General features: G+C 37.9%; 2 protein-coding genes across 5 annotated transcripts in view; one reads left to right on the top strand and one right to left on the bottom strand.

The window, feature by feature from the left end:
* MPHOSPH8 (M-phase phosphoprotein 8) overlaps positions 1 to 23146 on the bottom strand; it is a gene marked incomplete at its 3' end in the record, with an annotated part of 58999 nt that overhangs the window by 2113 nt on the left and 33740 nt on the right. The window lies entirely within an intron of this gene.
* The window catches only part of PSPC1 (paraspeckle component 1), a 62436-nt gene that overhangs the window by 23885 nt on the left and 15405 nt on the right, over positions 1 to 23146 (top strand). Inside the window, exons 7-9 of one of the 4 annotated variants that reach the window (XM_082220420.1) lie at positions 6882 to 6939; positions 10144 to 10322; positions 13581 to 14391. The exons of the other annotated variants lie outside the window; for them this stretch is intronic. Coding sequence (XP_082076546.1) covers positions 6882 to 6939; positions 10144 to 10322; positions 13581 to 13766 — 423 coding nt within the window. The 3' untranslated portion in view covers positions 13767 to 14391. Of the gene's footprint in view, positions 1 to 6881; positions 6940 to 10143; positions 10323 to 13580; positions 14392 to 23146 lie in introns of those variants that run through there. 4 annotated transcript variants of the gene reach the window in all.

Genomic DNA, 23146 nt, shown 5'->3' with positions numbered 1-23146 from the left:
TCTTCCATGTCCCTTCCGCAGCTCTTCTTCAAATTTGTAGCTGTATTTTCCCTTGTCTCCTGCTCGTGGTAATACCAGCTTGGCAATATTTTTAACCCTTCTCGACAGATCAGCCCCTTTTCCATATTCAACACTGAATTCCATATGGTATTTAAAAGCATGTTTCAAAGACCCTCCAAAATTAAGAGCCTCCACAATCCCAAACATCTCACGGCCCATTGCTAGATTTGAGAAGTCCAAACATCCCAGTCAATCCAGCCCCCCATTTCCAAGCCAAATCAAACTTTTCCTTTCCAAATCTGGCTTTTTCCAAGTTCATTTGTCAAATCCGAAAACTCATATTCCTGTTGGGCCTGTTCTGTCAGGACGCACTCCTGATTTAATTCCTGAGTGGGCTCCACATATTTTCCCACTGTCTGTTCAAAATTTCCCACTGCCTGTTCAAAATTTCTAGCCGAAGTCGCCATCCAATTCACCTTCTCATGTAATTGTTCCAGTAGGGCATTTGTTTTATAGAAAGCACACAACAAAGCTTCTGAATACATTCTCCTGCAAGGTCAAATGCCTGTTCCCACGATTGTAATCTGTAACAGCTGCCGGCTCCCTGGAGTTGGTTACAGTTACACAGTCTCCCTCTAGGGGGAAAACTTCTATTTGTTCTTGCAACAGTTTCCCTTTTAAAAATACTTTGTCAATATTTGTTACTTAAAGATGCGAAGGGAAGCAATGGAATCGCTATGTTTCTCTTCTTTTAGCTATCTGTCAAAATCACTTGTCTCTGGTCAATGTACTTCAAACGTCAGTCCTGACACCCTGCTCCAGGATCAGGACGGAGGAAAGATACTTTACTTTAAACTCACTTTAAACAGTCCGAAAAAACCCACCTCCTTCTCCTGCTGTCGAAGGGGGGTTCCACAATTTTAAATGATGAAATCCAATCCTTTAAAGGCGATTTTCTAAGCTCTAGTTTACATTGTCTTTGCTTTAATCTGTCTACAGAAGAACGGAAGGCTAACTTCCTGTTTAGACCTTCCCGTTCCGTACCAAATTAAAATAGGTTTTTAAAATCCAATTCCTTTCTGCTCGCAAGTCCTTATTTATTGTCCAGTTGTTCAAAGTCTAAGTACTCACGGGTGCTTATTTTAGAGTCCAAATTGTCCCAGGAAAAAGGCAGCGCTCTCCAGCAACGGCTGTGCAGCTTCGCTCCACGGAAATAGCAGTTGACTCACAGCACCGCACCACTTCCCCCTCTTCACTTCGGAGCCTGTTAGTGGGTTCCTTAGTGAGTTTGGGGGCACTAAAGGTGCCCGCCGAGTCCCATGGTCACAGGCTTCATCCGCCTGTGATTTTTAAAAGGGTCCCCGCTTCGCCGTAGCGGAGAAGACCCGTTTCCCGCGGAGCTAGTCCTTCCTGTTCAGAGGGAGTTCGCCATTGCCGATGGCGCCACCCCGGAAGTGAGATAAGGACTTCTTTGATCCTGAAATGATTGCATTCAAAGGTGCATCAAAGGTCAGAATGCTTCAGCCAAAGCAGAAGCCAGAGGTTGCTTTGTGTGACACTGCAGTCTGGCCTCTGATACTTAGTGTGAAGTGTATTCGTGCCCCAAAGGCATTGGGACATGCCTGGATGTTGAGTGAAGTGAAGTAACAGAACTCTGGTGACTCGTGGGCTTTAAACAGACACAGAACGCAGCAAAATCATCAGTAGGAAGTTTACTAAGGCAAAATAGTTTTACATTTGGGTACCAGGTCCCTGGTACAGCAGTCTCAAGCTCAATTCAGAGCGTAATCTAGTTACAGTATAAAAATTCCACACCAACGTAAAAACTATATACACAGAGAGAATAAATCAAAGCAAGTACATTAACAGGAAATAAAGAATGAGAGTGAGTAGGAGAGTCCTCACCAGACAGCAATTATAGCTAGTCCAGGGGTTGTATGACCTTGGAGGAAACAGATAATGCAGTATTAAAAACAGCAGCTGCATTCCTGCTCCCTAGAGAACTTTTGAATGCTAGAATATACTAGAACACTTCTGTTAGCTTCTATAAGCTTCTGTTAGTTTCTGTACTTCATAAACGTCATCATACCCAGACAGTATACCTTAAGAGCCAAACTGTTCTGGCCAGAAGCCCCTTCTAACCTTCAATATGAACTGCATTTGCTTTGGAATTCTCATTAGCAGGCCTGTGTTTTAAATATTTTCTCACATATTATGGAGTGTGTTAAATCCTCACCAATTCTACTCAGAAGTAATTCTGGTTGAATTCAGTGGGGCCTACTCCCAAGTAAATGGGATTGGGGTTGCTGTCTGAGTTAGAGCAGGAACTCATCATATTGTACCAGTACTTTTATCAGTTGCTCAGATTCCCATTCCAACTGTGGACCTAATTCAGATTTCTGGTCTTGGCCTCTTAAAGCTCTAAATAGTGTAGGACCAGGCTTCCTGAAATACTGCATTCTCCAAAATAAACATACTCAAACCGTGAGAAGCTCTTCAGAGGCCCTACCAAGCAAAGTGAGGCTGGTGAATGCTACTTAATGGCCTTCTCAGTGGTGTTTTCAGATTTAGAATGTCCTCTCCAGAAAGTCTATGGTAATTCTGAGTGTGGTTTAACTTTTGAACTACAGTTTATAAGTTCTATATGTTTGGGTTGTCTACTTCTGTTCTTCACGCTAGAAATGTTAATGCAGCCTTTTCTTTTTAATGACCCTGTTTTCATTTGTATTGTATATCACGTTGTGAGTTGCCTAGAGAATAGTGTTGTTGGATACTTTTCTACTACCTTTTGGTGTCTTTCTGGGGTGGGGTGAACAATCTGGTGTCCAATTTCAACTATATTAAAATCTTGGATTTCTCCATTGATTAAATTGGGCGGCTCTCACTTTTAACTTTGGAAACATTTGTGCATGAGTGGTGCCATTTTGGCGTAATAAGGGCCACACTTGAAGAATGAATTTGCTGCTATTATAGGATTAATGATGATAGGACAAATGATGTGAAATTCCTTTTTTGCTTCTTTGATACAGAGGAAAACTCGGGCAGTATCCCAGCAACAATAGCTTGGGGCTGTATAGAGGGAATGGTAAAATGTGGCTTTGCACTTGCTCGTGGAGAGATACGGTGGAGAGCTTATTTGTGGTAGACATCACCCGTCACAACTTCAGAAGATGTGCAGTTTGCCAAGGAGCCTTCATTTGCTGTAAACTGTCAGTTTGATACTAAGTGAATGTTTCAAATTACTTTATTCTCATTTAGATGTTCTCCTTAAACTATACAAAACAGTAAAATACCAGTTTTAGAGTAATCCAGAGCTGCCCCTGTGCCTCAAAGATAAGAAATATTTATTTTTGTGTTTGCAAAAAAAAAAGTATTCAAAATATTTCCTCATCTTGTGTTGGCAGATAATTTTTTGGCCCTGAACCAATTGCTAGGTTTGTTCTTTCATTTCAGTAATCTGCCCTATATATTGAATTTTTACTTTTGCTAACTAATACAGAATGCTATGTTTGCAGGTGTTTCCCAAAAGCGGCTTGCTATTTGAGGTGCAACTGCAGTGCTAGCTTCCTGGGAGGTTGGGTGCTGTTGTTTACTGAGAGGAGGAAGGGCAAGTTGGTGAAGAGGTCAGGAGGTTAGCGCAAGAAAAGGATTGACTGCAGTGATGTGTTTGCAGTATGCCAACCCCTATCTTACTATCAAGCACTAGCAGCCCAACTGCTAGGAAGCTAGTGTAATGGCTTCACCGAACCTGACGAAACACTGCTGGTGTTTCCTCTGCAAAAGTTTAGCTTTCTGCAAAAATAATAGGTGGAATGTAAATCCTTTTGCTAACAAAACTGACAGCTAATGGTTGTGTGACATGGCTGTCTCAGAAAAAGCTGCTGAAGCTGGGAAAAACAAAACAGATTTTGGGTGCTCTCCGATTGAGGATGACCCTTACTGGGTGTAAGATTTTGTGGATTGACACCTAGGGATGATGAGAGTTACTTCCTCTAAGGAAAAGGTAAGATATTTGAGAGAGTAATTCTGGGGGTGTTGCCAGACATCACCCACCCATTTTTTGCTTTTCAAAGGGTAACTCCTCCAGTTAAGTGTGAATCTGATGAAAATAAGTTTGATGTACACATATAATGTGATGTTAAATACATGATGATCGTACCTAATGTGAAACGTAATATAAGCCATACATTTAGGAACACTTGTATTTCGGTGGCAGAGGCAATTACGACCCAATGCAGCCGTTTCTAAGCTGGGGGGTGGGATTCTTCCTGCGCTACTGTGACTCTCCCTGCCATTCAGATTTGAAATGGCGAATCACAGCCAAGCTGGTGGGCAGTACTTGGGTGGCAGACCTGACTGGAGCCTATTTTTCTCTTGAGCTGCACAGAGGTTTCAGGATGAAATACAGCTGAGCGGTTTTCACAGCGAGGTGCTGCCTTATTACTCCAACAAAGCTCTCCCCCCCCCCCATTTTCTGTTGACAAAAGTTCAAAGTCCTTCCCACCTCTAAATCATACAACTTCCTGCTCATTGTTTTGCATGTGTTATTTGTCCAGGTACATACAACCTACTTCTCTGCTATAATAGTACACACATTTAGCTGTATAAATTTTATATTTCAGCTGTATTAGCCTGGAGGTTATGTGGTATTCTATCCATTCTGTGTTGTTTATGTTGACATTACAAGTATTCATGTTCTGCTAAATTTTTATTAAAACTGTCTTGGAACATAATTACATACAAATATGGGATATTTGACTGCATGGCTAACTTTCATTTGTAATTCTGAATACTGGCTTTTAGTACTTTGTTCTAACAATATTACTACTTGTCTTGAAAGAGCATATGACACTTGGTTCTGTGAGTCTATTAATGACTTAAGTAGAACTAAACACTTTATAATTCTGCATTTTCTTGAATTTTTTTTCTCCACATGAGAAAATGTATCATATTTGGGAAAGGAGTAACTTAAAAAAATTTATGAAAATGGGTTTTCTCATTTAACCTATGATATTTGCACAGTTCCATTCTTGTGACTTCAGTGGAGTCTGCAGTCTGTACTAAGTTGCAATCGATGTCAGGGGCACACGGCTTCTCTCAGTATTCTAAACTGGCTTGTAAACATATTGTATTGAAGCTGTTTGAACTCTGATGCTTCAATATTTATAAATTGTATTAGGAAGTTTAATACTGTTACTGACCACTTTTAGTCTTACAGTAATTTTAATATTTTTGGTTTTAATCTTGTAATGGTTGGATATATTTATCAGAAGATCTTATTTTTGTAGAGCTGCTTGACTTTTCATGGTTTTCTTGTGTGCATTGCCTTAGGTTGCCTCTGGTTGTAAGGTGGGAAAGAGGAAAACTGTGTGTCTTGCCTTTATTATTCTGTCTTGCAGTTTTTAATTACTCCATTCTGAATTTCTTCAAGTTATCTATTAATAGAATTGTTTGAAAACCCACACAAACTTCTAATCTCCAATAATATCTGTTCTACTAGCCTTTTGACTTCACTAAAAAGTCAACTTTCTCCCCCTTCCCCACCCCATTTTATGAATACTACCATTAAGTCCTAATTTTGCTTTTGATAAATATTGTTCCATTGCTTCTATAGACCTGGTTTTTAGTAATGAACTCAACACCTGTGTTTTGCATGGTTTGGATTGTAAGGGATAATACATTAATAGTTGTGTCTTTTCTTAATGGCACAGTTCAGTGTACTTGCACATTAATGATCTCAAATGATAAGTAGTATGATTTTAAGCCCATATGGCAGTACTGTAAACAAGTACAATAACACAGAGAGACACTTAATCTTCCACTTACACATAGCTTTTAGTTATTTGAAGGCTTGAAAAAACCCCTTAATTTTCAATTTTCTGAGTTTGCCTGCCTGATTCTTACTGGCTGAGACCATTCTTAATTCAGTACAGGCTACTGGTGAATGAGTATTTACCCACCTGCCTTACGACAGTGACCTACTGCTGGTATGACTTTTTACTCCTAATTGTATTCTATATTGTGAGTTTTCTTAATTTATGGCCATTGCACATAACGCTTCCAGTCTGAAACATTTTTAAGACTTCAAGCAATATCATTCCAAACTGCCCATTTTTTAATATTATGTGCTGTTATTAAGGCTCAGAAGAACAATCACTAAAAAACAAGAGCAATATAAGCAACACTACATACTTTCATGCTCTTAGGGTCAGTACATACTGTTTGTTCTGAATATCTCAGGATTGTGAGAAGAATCATACAAACAAATTAAATCCTTATACACTAATCTAAATTGTTGCTTTTTCTCGATCATGGTAGTTTCTTTATACTGTCTCTGGGTGCACTATGACCTGGTGCAGAAGTAATATTTCTCAAGATATTATCTATTGTCTATTTGGGGACCAGAACATTGCCCCTGTGGCACTGGATGCCTGTGCACCAAAGCTCAAGAATGTACAAGTTTGAGTTGAGAGTATGCAGTCCAGATGTGTAGTCAACCTCTAGGGGCTTGTTTAGTTGTTACCCACCTCTTTGATTCTGCCAGGTTTGTGATCAGAAGAGAGTCTCAACTTCATTTACTCCTCCTTGTTCCTTTGACCTTGAGCAAAAATAACATTTACACAAGATCCTCTATCTATAGATATCTCAGTTGGAAGAATATTGTGTACTTATGCTTTCTCAGCAAGCCCCAAATTGTAGGACTTCAATAATTTACTAAGTTTTAAAACTTTTTTGCAGGATTCCTCTGATTTTATGTAAACCAGAAAATGAGATTTATTTTGTAATAACTGTGACAAATTAAGTTTTGCTGTTGCTTGAAAAGATGAGAATGTTAAAGTAATAAGTGATAGGTTGATTGTTAAAATTATGTTTACTTTCAGAGAGAACAGGAAATGAGAATGGGTGATATGGGTCCTCGTGGAGCATTAAACATGGGAGGTAGGGATCTGAAGCAAAAGGCTCTTGTTATTTCAAAATTTATTTGAGACTGTACATATTACTTATGAGTATTATACATTGAGAAGTATTCTTGAAATATTTATTTCTGTAGTGAATCTTGTTCTTCAGAATTTTTTGTTTCAAATGTGAGTTATCTTAAAATTAGGAAAAAGCAAATGAACATAGTAAATATGGGCTGGTGGGTTGTTACTTTTTTCATTTTAAGACTGTTTCTGAAGAAAAGCAAAATACGAATTGTATCTAATACAAGAAGAAAAGGTTGTGGGTTTTTAAAAATTACTTCTTGAGATTCACTTATTTAAGTTTTTGAATATGTTGCTATTTATGGAAGATGATTCTGGAAAACGATTGGAAACAAAGTACAGTTAACATTTATCAAAGTCATGTAACTGGCATTAATGAAGCACCTTTGTGAAAATTTCATGCTCTATTAAGTTTAGCACTATGTATACAGTATCACCACAGTGATTTATTATGGGGCAGCACCCAATTGTCTGCTATGGTTTATCAACTGAGAATGTGCTACACTCCTTCATGCTTGAATTCCCCCACTCTTCTAACCATGGCTAAGATTTTGTGGCCATTACTGCTTTCTGGTTATATTTTCTGACCATTCTGAAGAATCCATATTTGGACCTAGAGTCATTATCTAATTATCCTTGTTGAGGCAAGCTGCTCAAAGGGGTGGTAGCTGCACATGCTTCAGTCAGTCTTGGATGAAGCTGATTACCCAGATTCATTTCATTCTAGTTTCAGACCTAGGTTTGAAACTGAAACTGCTTCGGTTGTCTTCAGAGATGACATGTGCTGAAGGAGTGTAGGAGGAGAGTGATGCTGCTGATTCTGTTGACTAAGAAAGCATTAAACAGTCCTGATTATCTTACGGAATATTGCCTTCTGCATGAGCCTCCCTGGCCCTTTCAATCTGAATGTGTGACCCTGTTTCTCCTTGCTTCAGATTCCACCTTGTGTGGAGACTGGGCTGGCCTACAGAAGAAGTGAGGCCGAATGTCCTGGGCAAACTAAACAAACAATGGATAATAAAGTAGAAATTTGGGTAGAATGGGGGGGGGAGTGCGTATTCTCACTGCTTAAAATTAAACCATGGTTTAATTTGAGCCGGTTAGTATTGGTTAGTATAAATTCTGAAAGCAAAAAGCTTCCTTTTGTGAATGGAAGCGCTAATTAAACAGCATGTGTTTTAAAATGAGCTGTCTGATTGAAAGCATTCTTAAAAAATTCCTTAAGGTTCTTAGTACACTTACGGTGAACAAAACTTCTATGAACACTGTCTTTAGAAATAGATCCAGGAATTTTACACACAACCAGCACACCCAAATAGGGCTTGACTACATGTTTAAGAGTGTCCCCCACATTTAACCTGCTGGAAAGATGTGTAGTTTACTCAGTGAATTTGCTGTAATTTCCAGATTTGTGGACAGAGATGGTGGGCAAGATGTCTTGTTGCCCATAAGTATACAACTGAGGCACAGCATTTTGATGTGCAGTTCTGGCAGGTATATTGAACTTCAGGCCTTTATTGAACTTCAAGCACTTTAATGTTGGAGCATAGGTCTTTCCTCTCTCTATTACTAGGAAAGAAAGGGAGAGGCCTAGTTAAGTCGAATTGTCTACATAAAATACAGAAAGCTTTGTCAGCTTTGGCACCCAGATTAATTCATAATTCATACATGTGCTCAAATATTAGGCTTATATGGAATAGAATGAAAGTTCATTTTACTTGTTAGTTTAAGTTCTTTGTTTACTTATGTTTAAGAAATATGCACTTGGTTTGAATATATAAGAATCCTACTACTTCATCATTGTTCTAGCCAAGATTAGCTTGAGTAATTTCCCCAACAAAACCGTGTGTGTGTGTGTGTGTGTGTGTGTGTGTGTAAAAAGTGTAAAAAACACAGTTGTGGCTGAAGAGTTACGAAGTCTAGCTAAGTAGACTTTATTGAACATACTTTATTTGAAGCATTAAAATGACAGCTGAATATCATTTTATAGCTGTCCTTAACCAAATGCATAGAGCATACCATTCTTGTCACTCATCTCGGTTTCCTGTCACTGGTAAAATTAGAATCCTAAATTCTATGTTTCAGAGCCAAAGTAGGTATCGTGGTGGAAACAATATTCTGTTTCTTCATGTTTCTGCCCTCCTTTCATGTGAAGCTGGTGTGGTAGAGTAAAGCTGATTTTTCCCCCACCCAAAAATCATGCACCTTAACCTCCCTGTACTCTTATAATCCTAGGCATTTTTCTGCCAGCCCAGCTTTCTTCGTTTAACAGATAGGAAAGACGTACAGGAGATAGTTTGCGTGCGTATAAGGTTCAGGTCTCATTCATATGCTTCTTTTTCTATAACATATTGAACATAAACCCCTGCCTTAAATGTAATGGGACACTGACTTGAATATACAAACATGTCCCTAAAATCATGGATCTCGCTCTTGCTATCTCTCCCTGTGTGCACGCAAATATTTTTTAATACAGTATGATGATTCCTTCTGCATTTCTATAATGTACAGTTCACGTCTTATCTCATGGGTATTACTATTTTCCACTACAAGTCAATGTGCAGCTGTTCTTATAAATGAAGAGGTTAACTACTTGAGTATAAATAAGTACAATATGTTCACAAAGTTAAGTGGAGTCATACTCTGATTAGTAAAGCTGAATAAGTTGCCTACTACTTGGACATAAGTACCTCTGGGTGACTGCTTTCAGTTTCATTCATTCTTATTTGTGATAGCACATGTGAGAGTATATTCTACCATAAACCTCTTAAGTTACTTTTATTTGTCTTGTGATTCAAATTTATTTGCTAAAAACCGGGGGGGGGGGGGAGAAGCTATGAAAAAGCTGTGTTACACACAAATGCTGGCACCAGGCCTCTTTGGATTGGGGCCAACTTGAAAGTTACTGCAGTTACCTGTATGAATTGGTAACTTTATGGAAAATAAGTAGAGCTGAAACCTATAAACAGTTTAAACACTTACTTTCAGCAGTAACTTTCAGGAACTAACTTTTTCTTAAAAACCTTTTGGTGGAAGTAAATGTACAGTCTCAAAGGATAAAAGCAATTTGTTCATTTAATTGATGTTTTGTATAGTTTGTTATTGTTGTAAATTTTAAAATTCAGTTAGGACAGCTCTAAGTGTAGACTGTTTTGCATAGATGCCTTTAGCCCAGCACCTGCTGGAAACCAAGGTCCTCCTCCTCCACCTCCAATGATGGGTATGAATATGAACAACAGAGGAACAATGCCCGGCCCTGCAATGGGTCCTGGTCCTGCCTTGGGACCAGAAGGAGCTGCAAACATTGGAGCCCCAATGATGCCAGATAATGGAACTGTGGTAATGTATCACAAAATTTTAATTTTGTCTCTACTTCATTGTGGCAGATCTCTTTGCTGCAAAGATAACTTCACGCTAAAACTAGTTTAGAATAGACCTTTGAGTTAATAAATACCCTTTGAGATTGAAAAATAATTTAAAAACAAACTGAACTGCAGTCTTGTTGATATTGTTATTGATACTGTATTAAAAGTGATTATACCTGAGAATTGTGTACACAGAATTAATTGCCAAAATTGTTTTACAGCTAGAAGGCCATTTTTCACACTTTTGCAATGATCAAAGTAGAGGAATGCAAAAACAAAACAATATTTTATAGACAACAAATATAATTAGTCATTCTTATTTTGCTTTATTGGGGCAGGTAAACCTATAATATGATTGCTGTTGAAATGACACATAGTGTGAAGATATCTTTGATTAAGTGAATCTTAAGTACAAATTTAATTTGTTAACATGCTAGTGTTATACAAGTGAGGCTACAATTCTAGAACCATCTGTGTGGCTCAACACGCGGAATAGCTTCTTCAGATGGTTGGGTATAATTCACAGGTGGGCAGGCTGTGTTGGCAGACTGCATCTGGTTCTTGGCTTAATTTTAAAAAACCATCTGCAGTGTGATCAGACCAGACCTCTGGCAAGAACATCCTTCTTGCAGGTCCAGAATGAAAAGGGGTGCCCCATTCAGTCAGCATGTGCTCCCTGACAGTTTATCCCTAAATGAATGTTGCCGTTGGCGAGAAAATGGTTGCCTACTCCTGGTTTAAGTTAACAGATAGAACTTTGTTTGTTGTGTTTTCCTGTATCAGTTTATTTTTGCTGAAACGTCAAGATGACTTTTAAACTTCGTCAGTAAAAATGATTGCAGTGGAAACAACAGATGAAGCTCTTGCTGTCTCTGATACTCTCCAATATCTTGAAAGCTGGGCTATTTCTGCTCATACTGATTTTGAAGAGAAGTATATCAGCACCAGTTTTTTCTATGTATTTTACTCAGAATACTGTTTTCATGAGGGATGTGGCCACAGAGCCTAGGGCTTGCCGATCAGAAGGTTGGCTGTTCGAATCCCCGCGGTGGGGTGAGCTCCCGTTGCTCGGTCCCTGCTCCTGCCGACCTAACAGTTTGAAAGCACATCAAAGTGCAAGTAGATAAATAGGTACCGCTCCGGCGGGAAGGTAAACGGCGTCTCCATGCACCGCTCTGGTTTGCCAGAAGTGGCTTAGTCATGGTGGCCACATGACCCGGAAGCTGTACACTAGCTCCCTCGGCCAGTAAAGCGAGATGTGCACCGCAACCCCAGAGTCCTCTGCGACCGGACCTAACGGTCAGGGGTCCCTTTACCTTTACTGTTTTCATGACAGTCATGAATAGTCAGTTTAATAGGTCCCATGTAGCATGCAGAATACTGAAAGAGGCAGTGGGCCTTTTTCTCTAACCCTTCTCATAAGGGAACCAAAGGAAATTGGCCTATATTATGTTAACATCTAATAAAGGGAAGGACAATATACAGTGGACCCTCTGGATATGAATTAAATTCGTTCTAGGGGTCTGTCCGCAACCTGAAAAGTCCGTAGGCAGAGGCGCTGCTTCTGTGTGCAGCGCGATTTAGCGTTTCTGCGCATGTGCGCACGGCGAAGCCCGGAAGTATACACTTCTGGGTTTGCTGTGTTCATAACCCGAAAGTTGCGTATCCAGAGCGGTACGTAACTAGAGGGTCCACTGTATTGTGTTCTAAAAGGAGATGAAATTTGTATTTATCAACATACCCTGAATGTTTTGTAGCATAATCATTTATGAAGACTTCTGAAAATGAGCTATGACAGTGCTGTTTGAAAATGGAATGTTTCTCTGAAGCTGGTTATTTTTTCAAAGAACTAGTAAACTTTTCAAAGAAAACTAGCACACTTAAAAAAAAAATCAACTACTGTACTTCCGCATTACTATGCAGCCCCTGGTGCCCCCAGAAAGCCCATTCTTGAGGTGGTGGGGGGGGCCTCTTTGGTGTTCGGACCAGCAGTAGAAATTAGGAATTGTTGGAATTCTCTGTGTGTGTTTGTGTGTGGAAGTGTCTTCAGCCTATACAACAAAGCCTTTTGGATCCAAGTGTGAAGGAAGTTTATTACTGTATTTATATCCTGTCTTTCCTCCAAGGAGCTTAAGATGGACGTTTCCCTTCCAGTTTTTCTTTGCGGGTTGAGGAGCTTTGATTAGTCCCATGTCACCCACTGATCTTCATGGCTGCGTGGGGATTTGAAGCCTAGTTTCCTAGGTCCCCAGTCCAACATTCGGTGTCAACTGCAGTACACTGTCTTACATTATTTGCTCAATTGAGCTCTCCAATTCTTTGTAATTTCTTAAATGGCTGAGCCTCTTTTCCAGATTTTTGGAAGGTATACACAGATAATACTAGAAAAAAGACAGCAGTGAAGTCAGATGGGGACTTTTAAAAAATGTATATATTTAAATTAATGCTCCTAGATTCAAAAGAGCATGTAAGAACTTAACTTATTAGTTCAGTTTGAACGTACGAGTTTTCTGAGTATATCTGAAAATGAGTATAATCTCAAACTATATCATAATGCAAAAAATATATTGCAAATTTTATAATAGCGCATTTTGTTGTTAGTTTTTCAGCTGACAACAGGTTTAAATAAAAATGCCTAAAGGATTTGGGGAAGTATGTGGCGGTAGAATGAGCAGGTAGCTAATGGCATCTGGCTCCTTTTTTTCCTTCTCTAAAACTTATTTCCTCTTCTAACTCAAATTGGTCTAACTTGAAATGTGCTATAGCTGGTTTTTACTTACCATTTAAAGTATTGATATGTCTTCCAACAGAAAATGAATTTTGCTTCTGCTTACTTTATTTCAAGAATAAATACTACTTTACACGTATACCGTACAGGAGAATCCGCAAAATATATTTATTATACTTTTATCTCACTCTTTATATTGAATGCTCTGGGTGGCTTAGAAACTGTTTCTCATAGCATTTTTTATCTCTCTTTAAAAAAAACTAAAAAAAAAACTTGGATGTTAGATCCCTTCCCCTTTTGTCTTAATATACTGGAGGGCGCAACATTAGTTAATTTACTTTTCAGCTTATTATTAAAATAATGACTAAAATTAATTGCTCCTTTCTTCCTTCTATGTATCATCCTGATTCTGCTGGACTATCTGCGATCTTCATGAAAACGCCACTTGGTTTCCCCCCCTTGGTTTTATTGTAACTAAAATGGTTCTAAATGGACTTAAAATAGCATTCTGAAAGATTCCCGCAAGGAGGCCCACAACAAATGGGTTCTCCTATGGTTAGTAGGGCAGGCTCCGAAACGCCTCAGCCGGCTATGGGTGGTGTAGGTGCTGTCAGTGGTGGACCCGGTGGCTTTGGTAGAGGAAACCCTGGGGGCAGCTTTGAAGGACCTAACAAGCGTCGCAGATACTGAAATTTATTTCTTTCTTCTGAGAAAATTGATTGACTATCTGGTGTCATGCCTTTATAATTTTAGCTGTTACCTTGAAAACGGTTTTATTGTTAATGTAGTCACCAAACTTTTTTGGGGGGTGGGGTGGGGGAGTAAAACTTACTTTTTTGTATTCAGTCTTAGGCTTTAACGTAGAGCAGAAATAATGTGCTTCATTTTGCATGTCTGATGTTTGTGACTTCAGCAAAATAAAATGTGACCATGCTGTGAAATTTGTGAGTTCCATACTTACAATAAAATATAATACAGATCTGCTTAAATGATTTTGAAACATTGTTATGAATTCTTTCCCTTAACTTTCTAATTGTACGCATAGATTTTCGTTTTTCTTCAAAAAGCCTATCTTCTGAAAATTAAATGCTTTATAGATTGTGACTGTATGGAAATGAAAGTGCATCTTACAACTCATGGAGCAAATGTTGAGGCTTGTGCAACTTTAGAACATCTGAAACATTCAGTAAGACTTTATAGATCTGTTTTAAGTTGTTCTCACCAACATGTACAAACCTAGTTGCAATGCGAATGTCATAATAATGTATCCTGTGTTCAGCTTTCAAATAAACACTTGAAAAAGTCTTGAAAAATCTCCAAGTAGTAAATATTCACCTGTGGTTTCGGATTATGAATAATAATTTCTTCGCAGGAAACAAAACTTGAATATTCTTTAAGAAAACCAAAATCTTGTTAACTTGGCTGGTAATTGTGTGTTAAAACAGTATTTTGCCCTGTAGTTAAGGGTTTCAATGGATTGTGTAGGTTGGCTGTTGCCTTTGCAGAAGATTCATAAAGAATATGAGTTGGCAGTATAGGTTTGAAGACCTTTCCTTCCTTGATAAAGTTACTTTTTTCAATGCTCTTTACTAGTACTGTATATGTTTTTTATCTCACAGCATGAAAAAATATCTTCCATGTTATAGGGAGCTGGCTTACTATATATATACAGATAATGATCATAACTGCTGCTGTTTAGCTCTTGCCATGGGCAAAATGAGTTTGCATTTGGTTGTTTCATTTAAGTACACACATTTTCAATAGGATTGTTGGTGCAACCTTTACCTAGCTTTTTAAAGGCATGGTGTAAAGTAGATACAATGTACAAAAGCTTGGACAAAATAATACTGGGAATAATAATATCCTTATCCAAATAATAATAATATCCAAAATAATACTGGGAATTCATATTAAGTAGAGGGATGAAAAGTTACTGACATATACCAATATTTATATACCAATATTGTGATTATACTACAAAATGTTTTTCATTAATGTAAATATTGCATGTTTGCATATGAATACTGTTAGGTAACATTCTATTAAACCTCAGTGTGTTGGAGTTATATGGAAGACCAGTACTTCTGAATAAGTATGGTATATTATGTGAGCTGAGTATGGTTTTGCAAAATATGTGGTAACACCTGTCCCCCTATTTCTATTTTTGCTAAATCAATATGAGTGTTGGACTTTTTAAATAATTAGAAGGAAAACCCTGTATTCCTGGGCCAAGACAGGACACTAGTGACCATATTTTCATCAGTGTAACATTTTAGAAATACTGGTTTTGGGTGGGTGTTTTGTTTTACTCTTCATGGGTGCTGCATAAACTAAATTTGTATAAAATCTGATCTAGATTATCAGTTCCAGGAATTTATATTTGTATGCTGCTGTTTGGATCCTGAAGAAGCAGCCATCCTCATCATATGGCAGGTGTGAAATGTAAAATAATGCAGGAAGATGATAGCCATTTAAACATAAGAGCAAATGGCTTTTTCCTGCCCTCATTTTACTCTCAACTTTCTAAAAAGGAAAGGTAGAGATAATGTGGATGAATTTCTTTGAGAAATGACTTGTATGCGTAAAATTTTATTGGTGCATTTTCTGATACTTTCTCAAGACTTGCAACACTAGAAAATGAGGTACTTGAGAATGGGCTATATTGAAGAATGTTAGATTACTCTTCTACCCTATGCAAGCAATATATGTAGGAGGTAAATCCTTGTTAGTAAAAATATTAATAACTAAATGGTTCACAAGCAACTGATGACCCCTGACTTCACTGTTTACAGTCACCCCACCCCACAACAACTTGTATTATCTGTGACTCAACCCCTGGTGAAGTGGACTATGCTGGCTTATGCCATAATAATTCTGTTCGTCTTTAAGGTGCCACAGGACTGTTGGACGCTTTAATTGATGAAATAGTTATTCATGTAGTTTAATGGATGAATTCCTGCCTTAATGCTACTACCCGATCTCATACAAAATGGTTTCATTAGGTAAATGTATGAAATGATGCTTCAAAGGGCTTGAGACAGCTCTTGGTGTTGTGAGCCCCATTATCTTCAGTGGAGCACACTTGGAGGAACAATGAGCTACATTTCCTGATGTTTACAAGATTTTAGGCAATTTCCCATTTATTGAACACACATTTAACACTTTTCTATATTTAATTTTGAATGTGTAGAAAATTGTATTGATTTTACTAATTCCAGCATTCACTATATATTTACTGAGGTAGTTTGCATGTGTTTTTTTAAAAAACTAAATAACACCCCCCCACACAAGTCACGTCATGTATATTTTTTTGAAAGTGTGGTGTCGACTTAAGCCAGTGATAGTTCATGTAAACTTCAAGTAAACTTTGTGACCTAATGACTACTTCCGTTTCAGAAAGCCACAGCACACAAGTTAACATAACAATGGGCAAGATAAAGCAGTTCAGCTATTACTTTAGTTACCACATGTTCCTTGATAACTTTTTGTTTTGGAATTGTTTTTCAATATTAATGTCAAACTTCTCAGTTTTCGCTTTTAGTGTTGGAGCGAAAGCTAATGTTTTCTGTGAACTTTATTTGAATTTTAGAACTCAGTACTTTGTTTAAAGCTAGTTTAAGCATTTTGGTATCCAAAATAAAAACAAAAGTGTTGGTTGAGCTGTAAGCCTGTGTTCAGGTGGCACACTGAGCCCAAACTATGGCTTAGCGTGGCACAGCAGTAGAACAACCAGGGAAAGAGCAAAGCAGCTGGGATCTCCTCTCCCAGATTCTACACACTCATGCATTTATGCTAATCCATGGGTTGGCTTTGTGTGACATGGGAACCAGGCCATTGTATTAAGTTTTAATAAGCAAAACATTTATTGAACATAACTAAAAGTTAAGTTAGTAGGTACACTGCAGAAATGTTATCCTGTCACATCATTTTACTGGGATATCTTGTACGGGGATTGAAATAAAGTAAAATTTCATAGAATTCTATAGCATGATTATGATTCTGCTCTAAGGATATCTTCCTACTTGAGTCTGTAACCTGTGAACTTTTAAATTATATGAATCTCAGAATACACACCAATGGTTTTTTATTCTGGTTGTGTTCTTCAAAATATACTTTAGATTTAATGGATACGCAATCAACATAAAATAATGTTTATGGTCAGATTTTTCTGTTTTCTCCTGGTTAGGTGTACTATAAAGAAGAAATACAATGATTAAGTTGTTGAGACAACTTTTCCAGTTTAAGTGGAAATGAAATCTGACAAGGACACAAATTAGAAGAACTTACTCTGTGGCAGTGAAAATGGCAAAGCCATCCTGTAGAATTGATTTGAATAATACTTGTCTTGTCCACTGGCCCATCTGATGTTGTTTTTGGTAACCTGCTATGGTTACCAAAACCTCTTGCATCTTATCCAACTTGGATTTTTCTTTAACAGCATCTAAATCAGAAGTCTCCTCTGTTAAAACTGGTCTGGCTAAATTTGAGTTGTAACAGCCTGAGGATGTTTTGCAAGGTTCTTGTAAGAGTCTTGCCAAATCCTTCCCACATGTTGTGGATCCTACCTTTTCCTAGTTGATTCAGGATGTCAAGTGAGGCTTGTTGAAGCCATAAAACTGAATATCTCCTTGAGGAGAATGGTTCTCCAGTTCACTTGATGCAATTTATAGATAAAAAACTAACAAGCAAGAGTCCCTCCTTGGATCCTGTACATGCAGGAAATAGCTCATTCTTCAGTATATCTTAGTTTATAAATGTGATAGTTGCTGACATTGAGCCAGCTTCAGGATCTCGTGGATGAGACTGATAACACTGGAGTATTACAGTGTTACCAGTATACTAGTGGCACCATTAAGCATTTCCATTTCCTCAAATTCGAGTGAGATAGTGGAATTAGGAATCATAGTTGGAATGCCTAACACGCTGTTCAAGAATTAATAAACTGGCACTCAATCCTGACTGGAGGTGATAGTAATAGGTGGGGATTGGTGACTTGTAAACTCTAGATGAGCTCACAGCTTGGTGATACCGTCCTGGATTTTATATGGGGATTCCTTGAAAATTACTTTGGAAATCACAACAGTTACAAAATGCACCTGTTGGAATCAGATAACTGAATTCTGTCAACCTCTTGTCCTAAAGACAGGCGCATTTGTTTTACAGGACAAATTCAGAATATTTTGGTTTGAATTTTAAGACCTATTGCGTATCTGAAAGAACTTCGTGTTCTTTATCTAACTTCTAGCTCCTCCTTGGTGGTAGCACCCCAGTCGTGCAACTCTGTGTTCAGGGCAGGTCACTTGATGTTTCTCCATGCAGACTTGGGGGGCAGGTGAAATAAATATGTAGTCATCAGACTTGGTTGTTAAGCTAGAAAATTGTTCATTGATCTGGGCTGACTGTTCATTATTTGAACTGACTTATGGTGTGTGTATACTGATCTCTCTTGTTTGTTTGTTCCAGCTTGGTATCTTTTGTTATAAAGCATTTAGAGGAGTATATACTGGAGCACTATAGAAATTTGGGGTGAGATCCAACATGCAAGGCAACGTCTCTTCTTCCCTCCCCCCTGCAGCTACCAGCATGCCTCCAAAAATAAGTTCTGGAGGGGTGGGAGACCCCTGGAGCAGATTTTGGTGGTGTGGTGGGGACTGGAAGAAAAAAAGAAACAGGACGTCTTATTGCTTAAGTAGGAGGACATGGTACGATGTCGTCCTTAGAAAATACTTCAGCTGACTTTACATTTGACCTGTTGATTTTATATAATCCAGAAAGCTGTGTTTGTCTTTTAAAACAAAGGAAAATAAATGTGTACTTCTAAATGTTATTCACAAGGTGCCATGAGTGATAACAAACAGAAAGGACCAAAACAGTCCTTCACGCTGCAACTCTTGTCTAGAAGGAACTTGCAACTTTCTATCTATATTAGATTAATTTCTACTAATGTACTTAATATTTTTGATTGTATCCGACTCTCTAGTACGATTAGTTTACAGCAAATATACTAAAAGACAGTGCTTCGGCTTCTAAAGCCAGGGAAGTATCTGCAGCATCCTCTGATGGGTCATACAAAAATCACCACTTTTACGATACTTTTAGAAGCAAGAAAAACAGGTGAGTCATCTTGTATATCCTGATCTTTCTCCTTTCTATGAAACTGGCTGCATACTTTGTGATTTTTTAAAAAATTGGGAACTAATACAGGAAGTTTAAGTTGTCACCATAAAAAGATAGAGAATTGAACCTAGGATTTTGCAGTTAAGGCACTTCAAACTTATCTTTATTCAAAGCAGTGTGTGTGTGTGTGTGTGTGTGTGTGTGTGTGTGTGTAAATCCAGCATGGAAGCTTCTGCAACATCATGAGTGAAAACTGCATATGCCAAGGTTTTTTGCTAATATACGTACATTTCTAGTTCATCATTAATTGAGAACCAGAAATTGTGCTAACGAGTTTGAAAATGATTTGATTCTTTGTTACCTTTGGGGTACTGTACAACTATTGATCTTTGCTATTGCCCCTTCAGATATCTTTTAATTTAGTTATCATTTGGATAAAAGCTAGTTCTTGGTCTGTTCTGTAAAAGTGATGTTTTCAAAAAGGTATTTGAAAGGTTTCGTTACAGTTAAGCCATTTGTTACAGTGTCCACATTCACTTTCCCCATTGCTATTGTCATCCATACTTTCTCACTGCTTATAAACGAAGAGTGAGTAACTCCTGGAATGAACTTTCCACATTGTTTTACTGGAAATTATTTAGAATGTTAGCAAATGTTACTGTTCTACATCTTGAGCATCTCACCTGGGGGATAGATCTGAAATTCCACTGTTGAACAAGGAATAAGTATTCAGAAACTCTTTAATACCTAATATTGCTGCACCAAACATTCCATATAGCTAGATATATAACTGAAGGTAAGGAGGGTTTTAGTCACCAGTGGCTATTGGAGTAAATTGAGCTACAGTATACCGATTTAACCAGTTACATTGCTTTTCTTCTGTAGTGTGTCTGCAGTGGCTTTTTAAACTCTTGGATTTATTTAAGCTTGTGGTAACTATATCTCTTGGGGAGAAAAGCATATGGGAGTGGGATAATTTTAGGTGGACAAACAGTGAAGGAAGGAGAGGGTTAAGTATCCTTTTCTCTACCCAACTAGTAGCTGCTTCCACCTGTAGGGGGAAAATCTGGGAAGCTTGTACAGTGGTGCCTCGCAAGACGAAAAGAATCCGTTCTGTGATTCTCTTTGTCTTGCGGTTTTTTCGTCTTGCGAAGCAAGCCCATTGACGGATTAGCGCTATTAGCGGCTTATCTGCTGATCGGATCAGCTGATAAGCGGCTTAGCGGCTTAGGAAAAGGGGGGAGGGGAAAAAACAGCAGGAACTCGCAAGACATTGTCGTCTTGCGAAGCAAGCCCATAGGAAATTCGTTTTGCGAAGCACCTCCAAAACGGAAAACTCTTTCGTCTAGCGAGTTTTCCGTCTTGTGAGGCATTCGTCTTGCGGGGCACCACTGTAATTCTGTATGACTCTGGAGAAGAGTTTTGTTTAAAACCTTGTGTTTAGTGTGAAAAGGACTTTATAATAAATTGTAATAAAAGCCACTTGAGTGACTGGCCAGCTTTAGCATGTGAAAAGATGTAAAAAGAACTGAGAACTAATCCAGATCAGTTCAGACGTTACATAGCGATAAGATCAGCATGGTTTGTGGCATGAAGAAACTGGTTCTTTTCTGCAGTGGTGCTGATTTCCTGGAACACCGTCTCCTTTATCTCCTCCTCTGAGAGGTGTCAACCGTGATGTGCTTTAGACACCTTTTGAAAACTTCAATATTTAGATTGCACTGCTCAGTATTTTGTTCTAATATTTTGATTCTGGATTTTTATTGACAGTATGTATTTTCATTTTATTTACATCATTGTCATGATGTTATAATTTTTACACTGCTTAGAAAAGTGTGTATGGGGGGGTCTATAAATTGATTAAATAATTTATTCTTGATGTTCTCATGTTTAAATCACTTTGAGGTACTTTATAGGAAGATATTTATAAATAAAAAAAGAAAATGAACAGGAAACACTTTACCGTGGAAAAGGTCTGATCGAGATGTTCTGTTGGCAAGATGGATTCAATGTCAGTTGTTTTTTTATCAAAGCAAGGTGATGCTTTTCTGTGGGAAGATGAAGGGCTTTTGAGATTTCAGTGTCTAACCATCACAATGAGGCAAAAACATGAAATAAGACAATAGTCGTGTTTAGATTCAACAGGAAACTTGGGCTTCCTATTACATGCAATAGTCTCTGGTTCACATTCTCCTCCCCCTTTTCATCTGAACTTGTCACAGAAAACTGTGTCTAGTATGAAATTGGAAGGTAAGCTTGCAGTCTTCTGCTGTGGTGTGTGAAAGAAAAATATGTATTTGTGTGTGCATGGAAGGCCTGTGCTTTTAATGGGAAACCATAATTTCCTGTTGTATGTGGATCTGGAAAACACATTTTAAAATGTAGGGTTTGAAATTATATTGACAATGCTTTCTGAAATAGACACTTCCCATAAAGAAAATTGCAAACGGATTTCATTAATATAGTACATGGACTGACTGTCTCAGATTAAATATATTTCCTATCCTATCTATAGTAAATTTGCAGAATAGTGGATGCTGTTGAACACTTGGTGAAATCAGATTTCCTTTCCCTTCAGATTTTAATCTTTACAACTAGAATTCATACTTTTATGGAAAATGTGGTACTATAATATTCTGTGCTTGGGGTTCTTTTAGTGCTTCGTTTAAGTCTTCATTAAGCCCTTATATAATTTACCTAAACTAGATTTCTTGAAACAGTGAATCTATGAGTACTGATCCCATTGAATAGATCTTAATTTAGGTGGGACTAAAGTTGTGTATATAGTCAACCTACAGGTACTCTTCCATTACTTAAAATGAACTGTTCATTTATAGCTACTCAAAAGTATTTTTGCAATACCTTGTAATGAATATAGGTTAAAGGTTTTTTTTATTTAAGAATGATTTTTTTACCTCATTAATATACATTGGAAGTGGTTTTGTTTGAATGACTAATTAGATAAACACATGGTAAGGCATAGTTTATTAAACCATGGTGTATTTGGTCATTTGAGCTGGGCCCAGTGACTTAAGCATAGTTTATTAACTATTAATAAACCATGTTCATAAGCCATGGGTAATTGGATAAACCTTGATAATGTTAACCATGGATTAGCATTATATGAACCTGGATCACAAATGGGTCCTGGAATTCAAGAACGTTATAACACAGGTTTTTAAATGTGCTATTCAGCAGTTTAATATTGGTTTAGCAGAAGACAGCATAAGGCAACAACAAACATTGGACTCTATTTCATTTTTACAACTTCTTGCTGATCATTTTGGAAAACCAATTGTTCAGACATACAGTAGCATGCTCTTGTGACCTTTGTTCTTCATGTATTATGTGAGGAGATGTTCAGTAAAAATGCTCATTTGGTGTCATATTATGTGCATAAACCTGTTGATTAAACCATAAATTTGTCCTTATTAGATGTTTTATAAAATATAGGAGCATATGAAAAGAACTAGGCCGTATATATGTGTTGTGGCAAACTTCCTCTCCTTTCCCTGTCATTCGTGCACATGCATGATGTGGCTTAAGAAGTTAGATCTTCAGAAAGACTTAAAACCTGCTGACACTGTTTTGGAAGTGGAACTAGGACACTGGCCTTATCCTGGTGCCTCCTGCAGTCAAAGGTAAGATTAGACACAGAAAGGGTGATGCCAAAGACATTGTGTGTAATTTTACATTGTGGAAGAATTCTGAAAATCATCCTGTAGGGATGTGATCTATTGTTGAAAATAATGGCAGCCCAAAGGGGTGTGCCTATTATCATGGGCATTTTGTACTCACCTGTAAGGTGTTTTTATTGGACAAAGGGCCATCTAGTGGTCAAGGGTGGGAAAGTAGGTGTGTTTCATTGCCAGTGACCTTAATCCATATTCTAACAAGTCCAGCTTCAGGCAAAGGGCAAAGAGCACATAACGGAAAGGGGGCAATCAAGCCGA

Source organism: Podarcis vaucheri, assembly GCF_965113315.1.
Source record: "Podarcis vaucheri genome assembly, chromosome: 4".
Lineage (NCBI taxonomy): Eukaryota > Metazoa > Chordata > Lepidosauria > Squamata > Lacertidae > Podarcis > Podarcis vaucheri.
The sequence above is the reverse complement of the archived record's forward strand: the minus strand, read 5'-3'. Positions and strand labels throughout refer to the sequence as shown.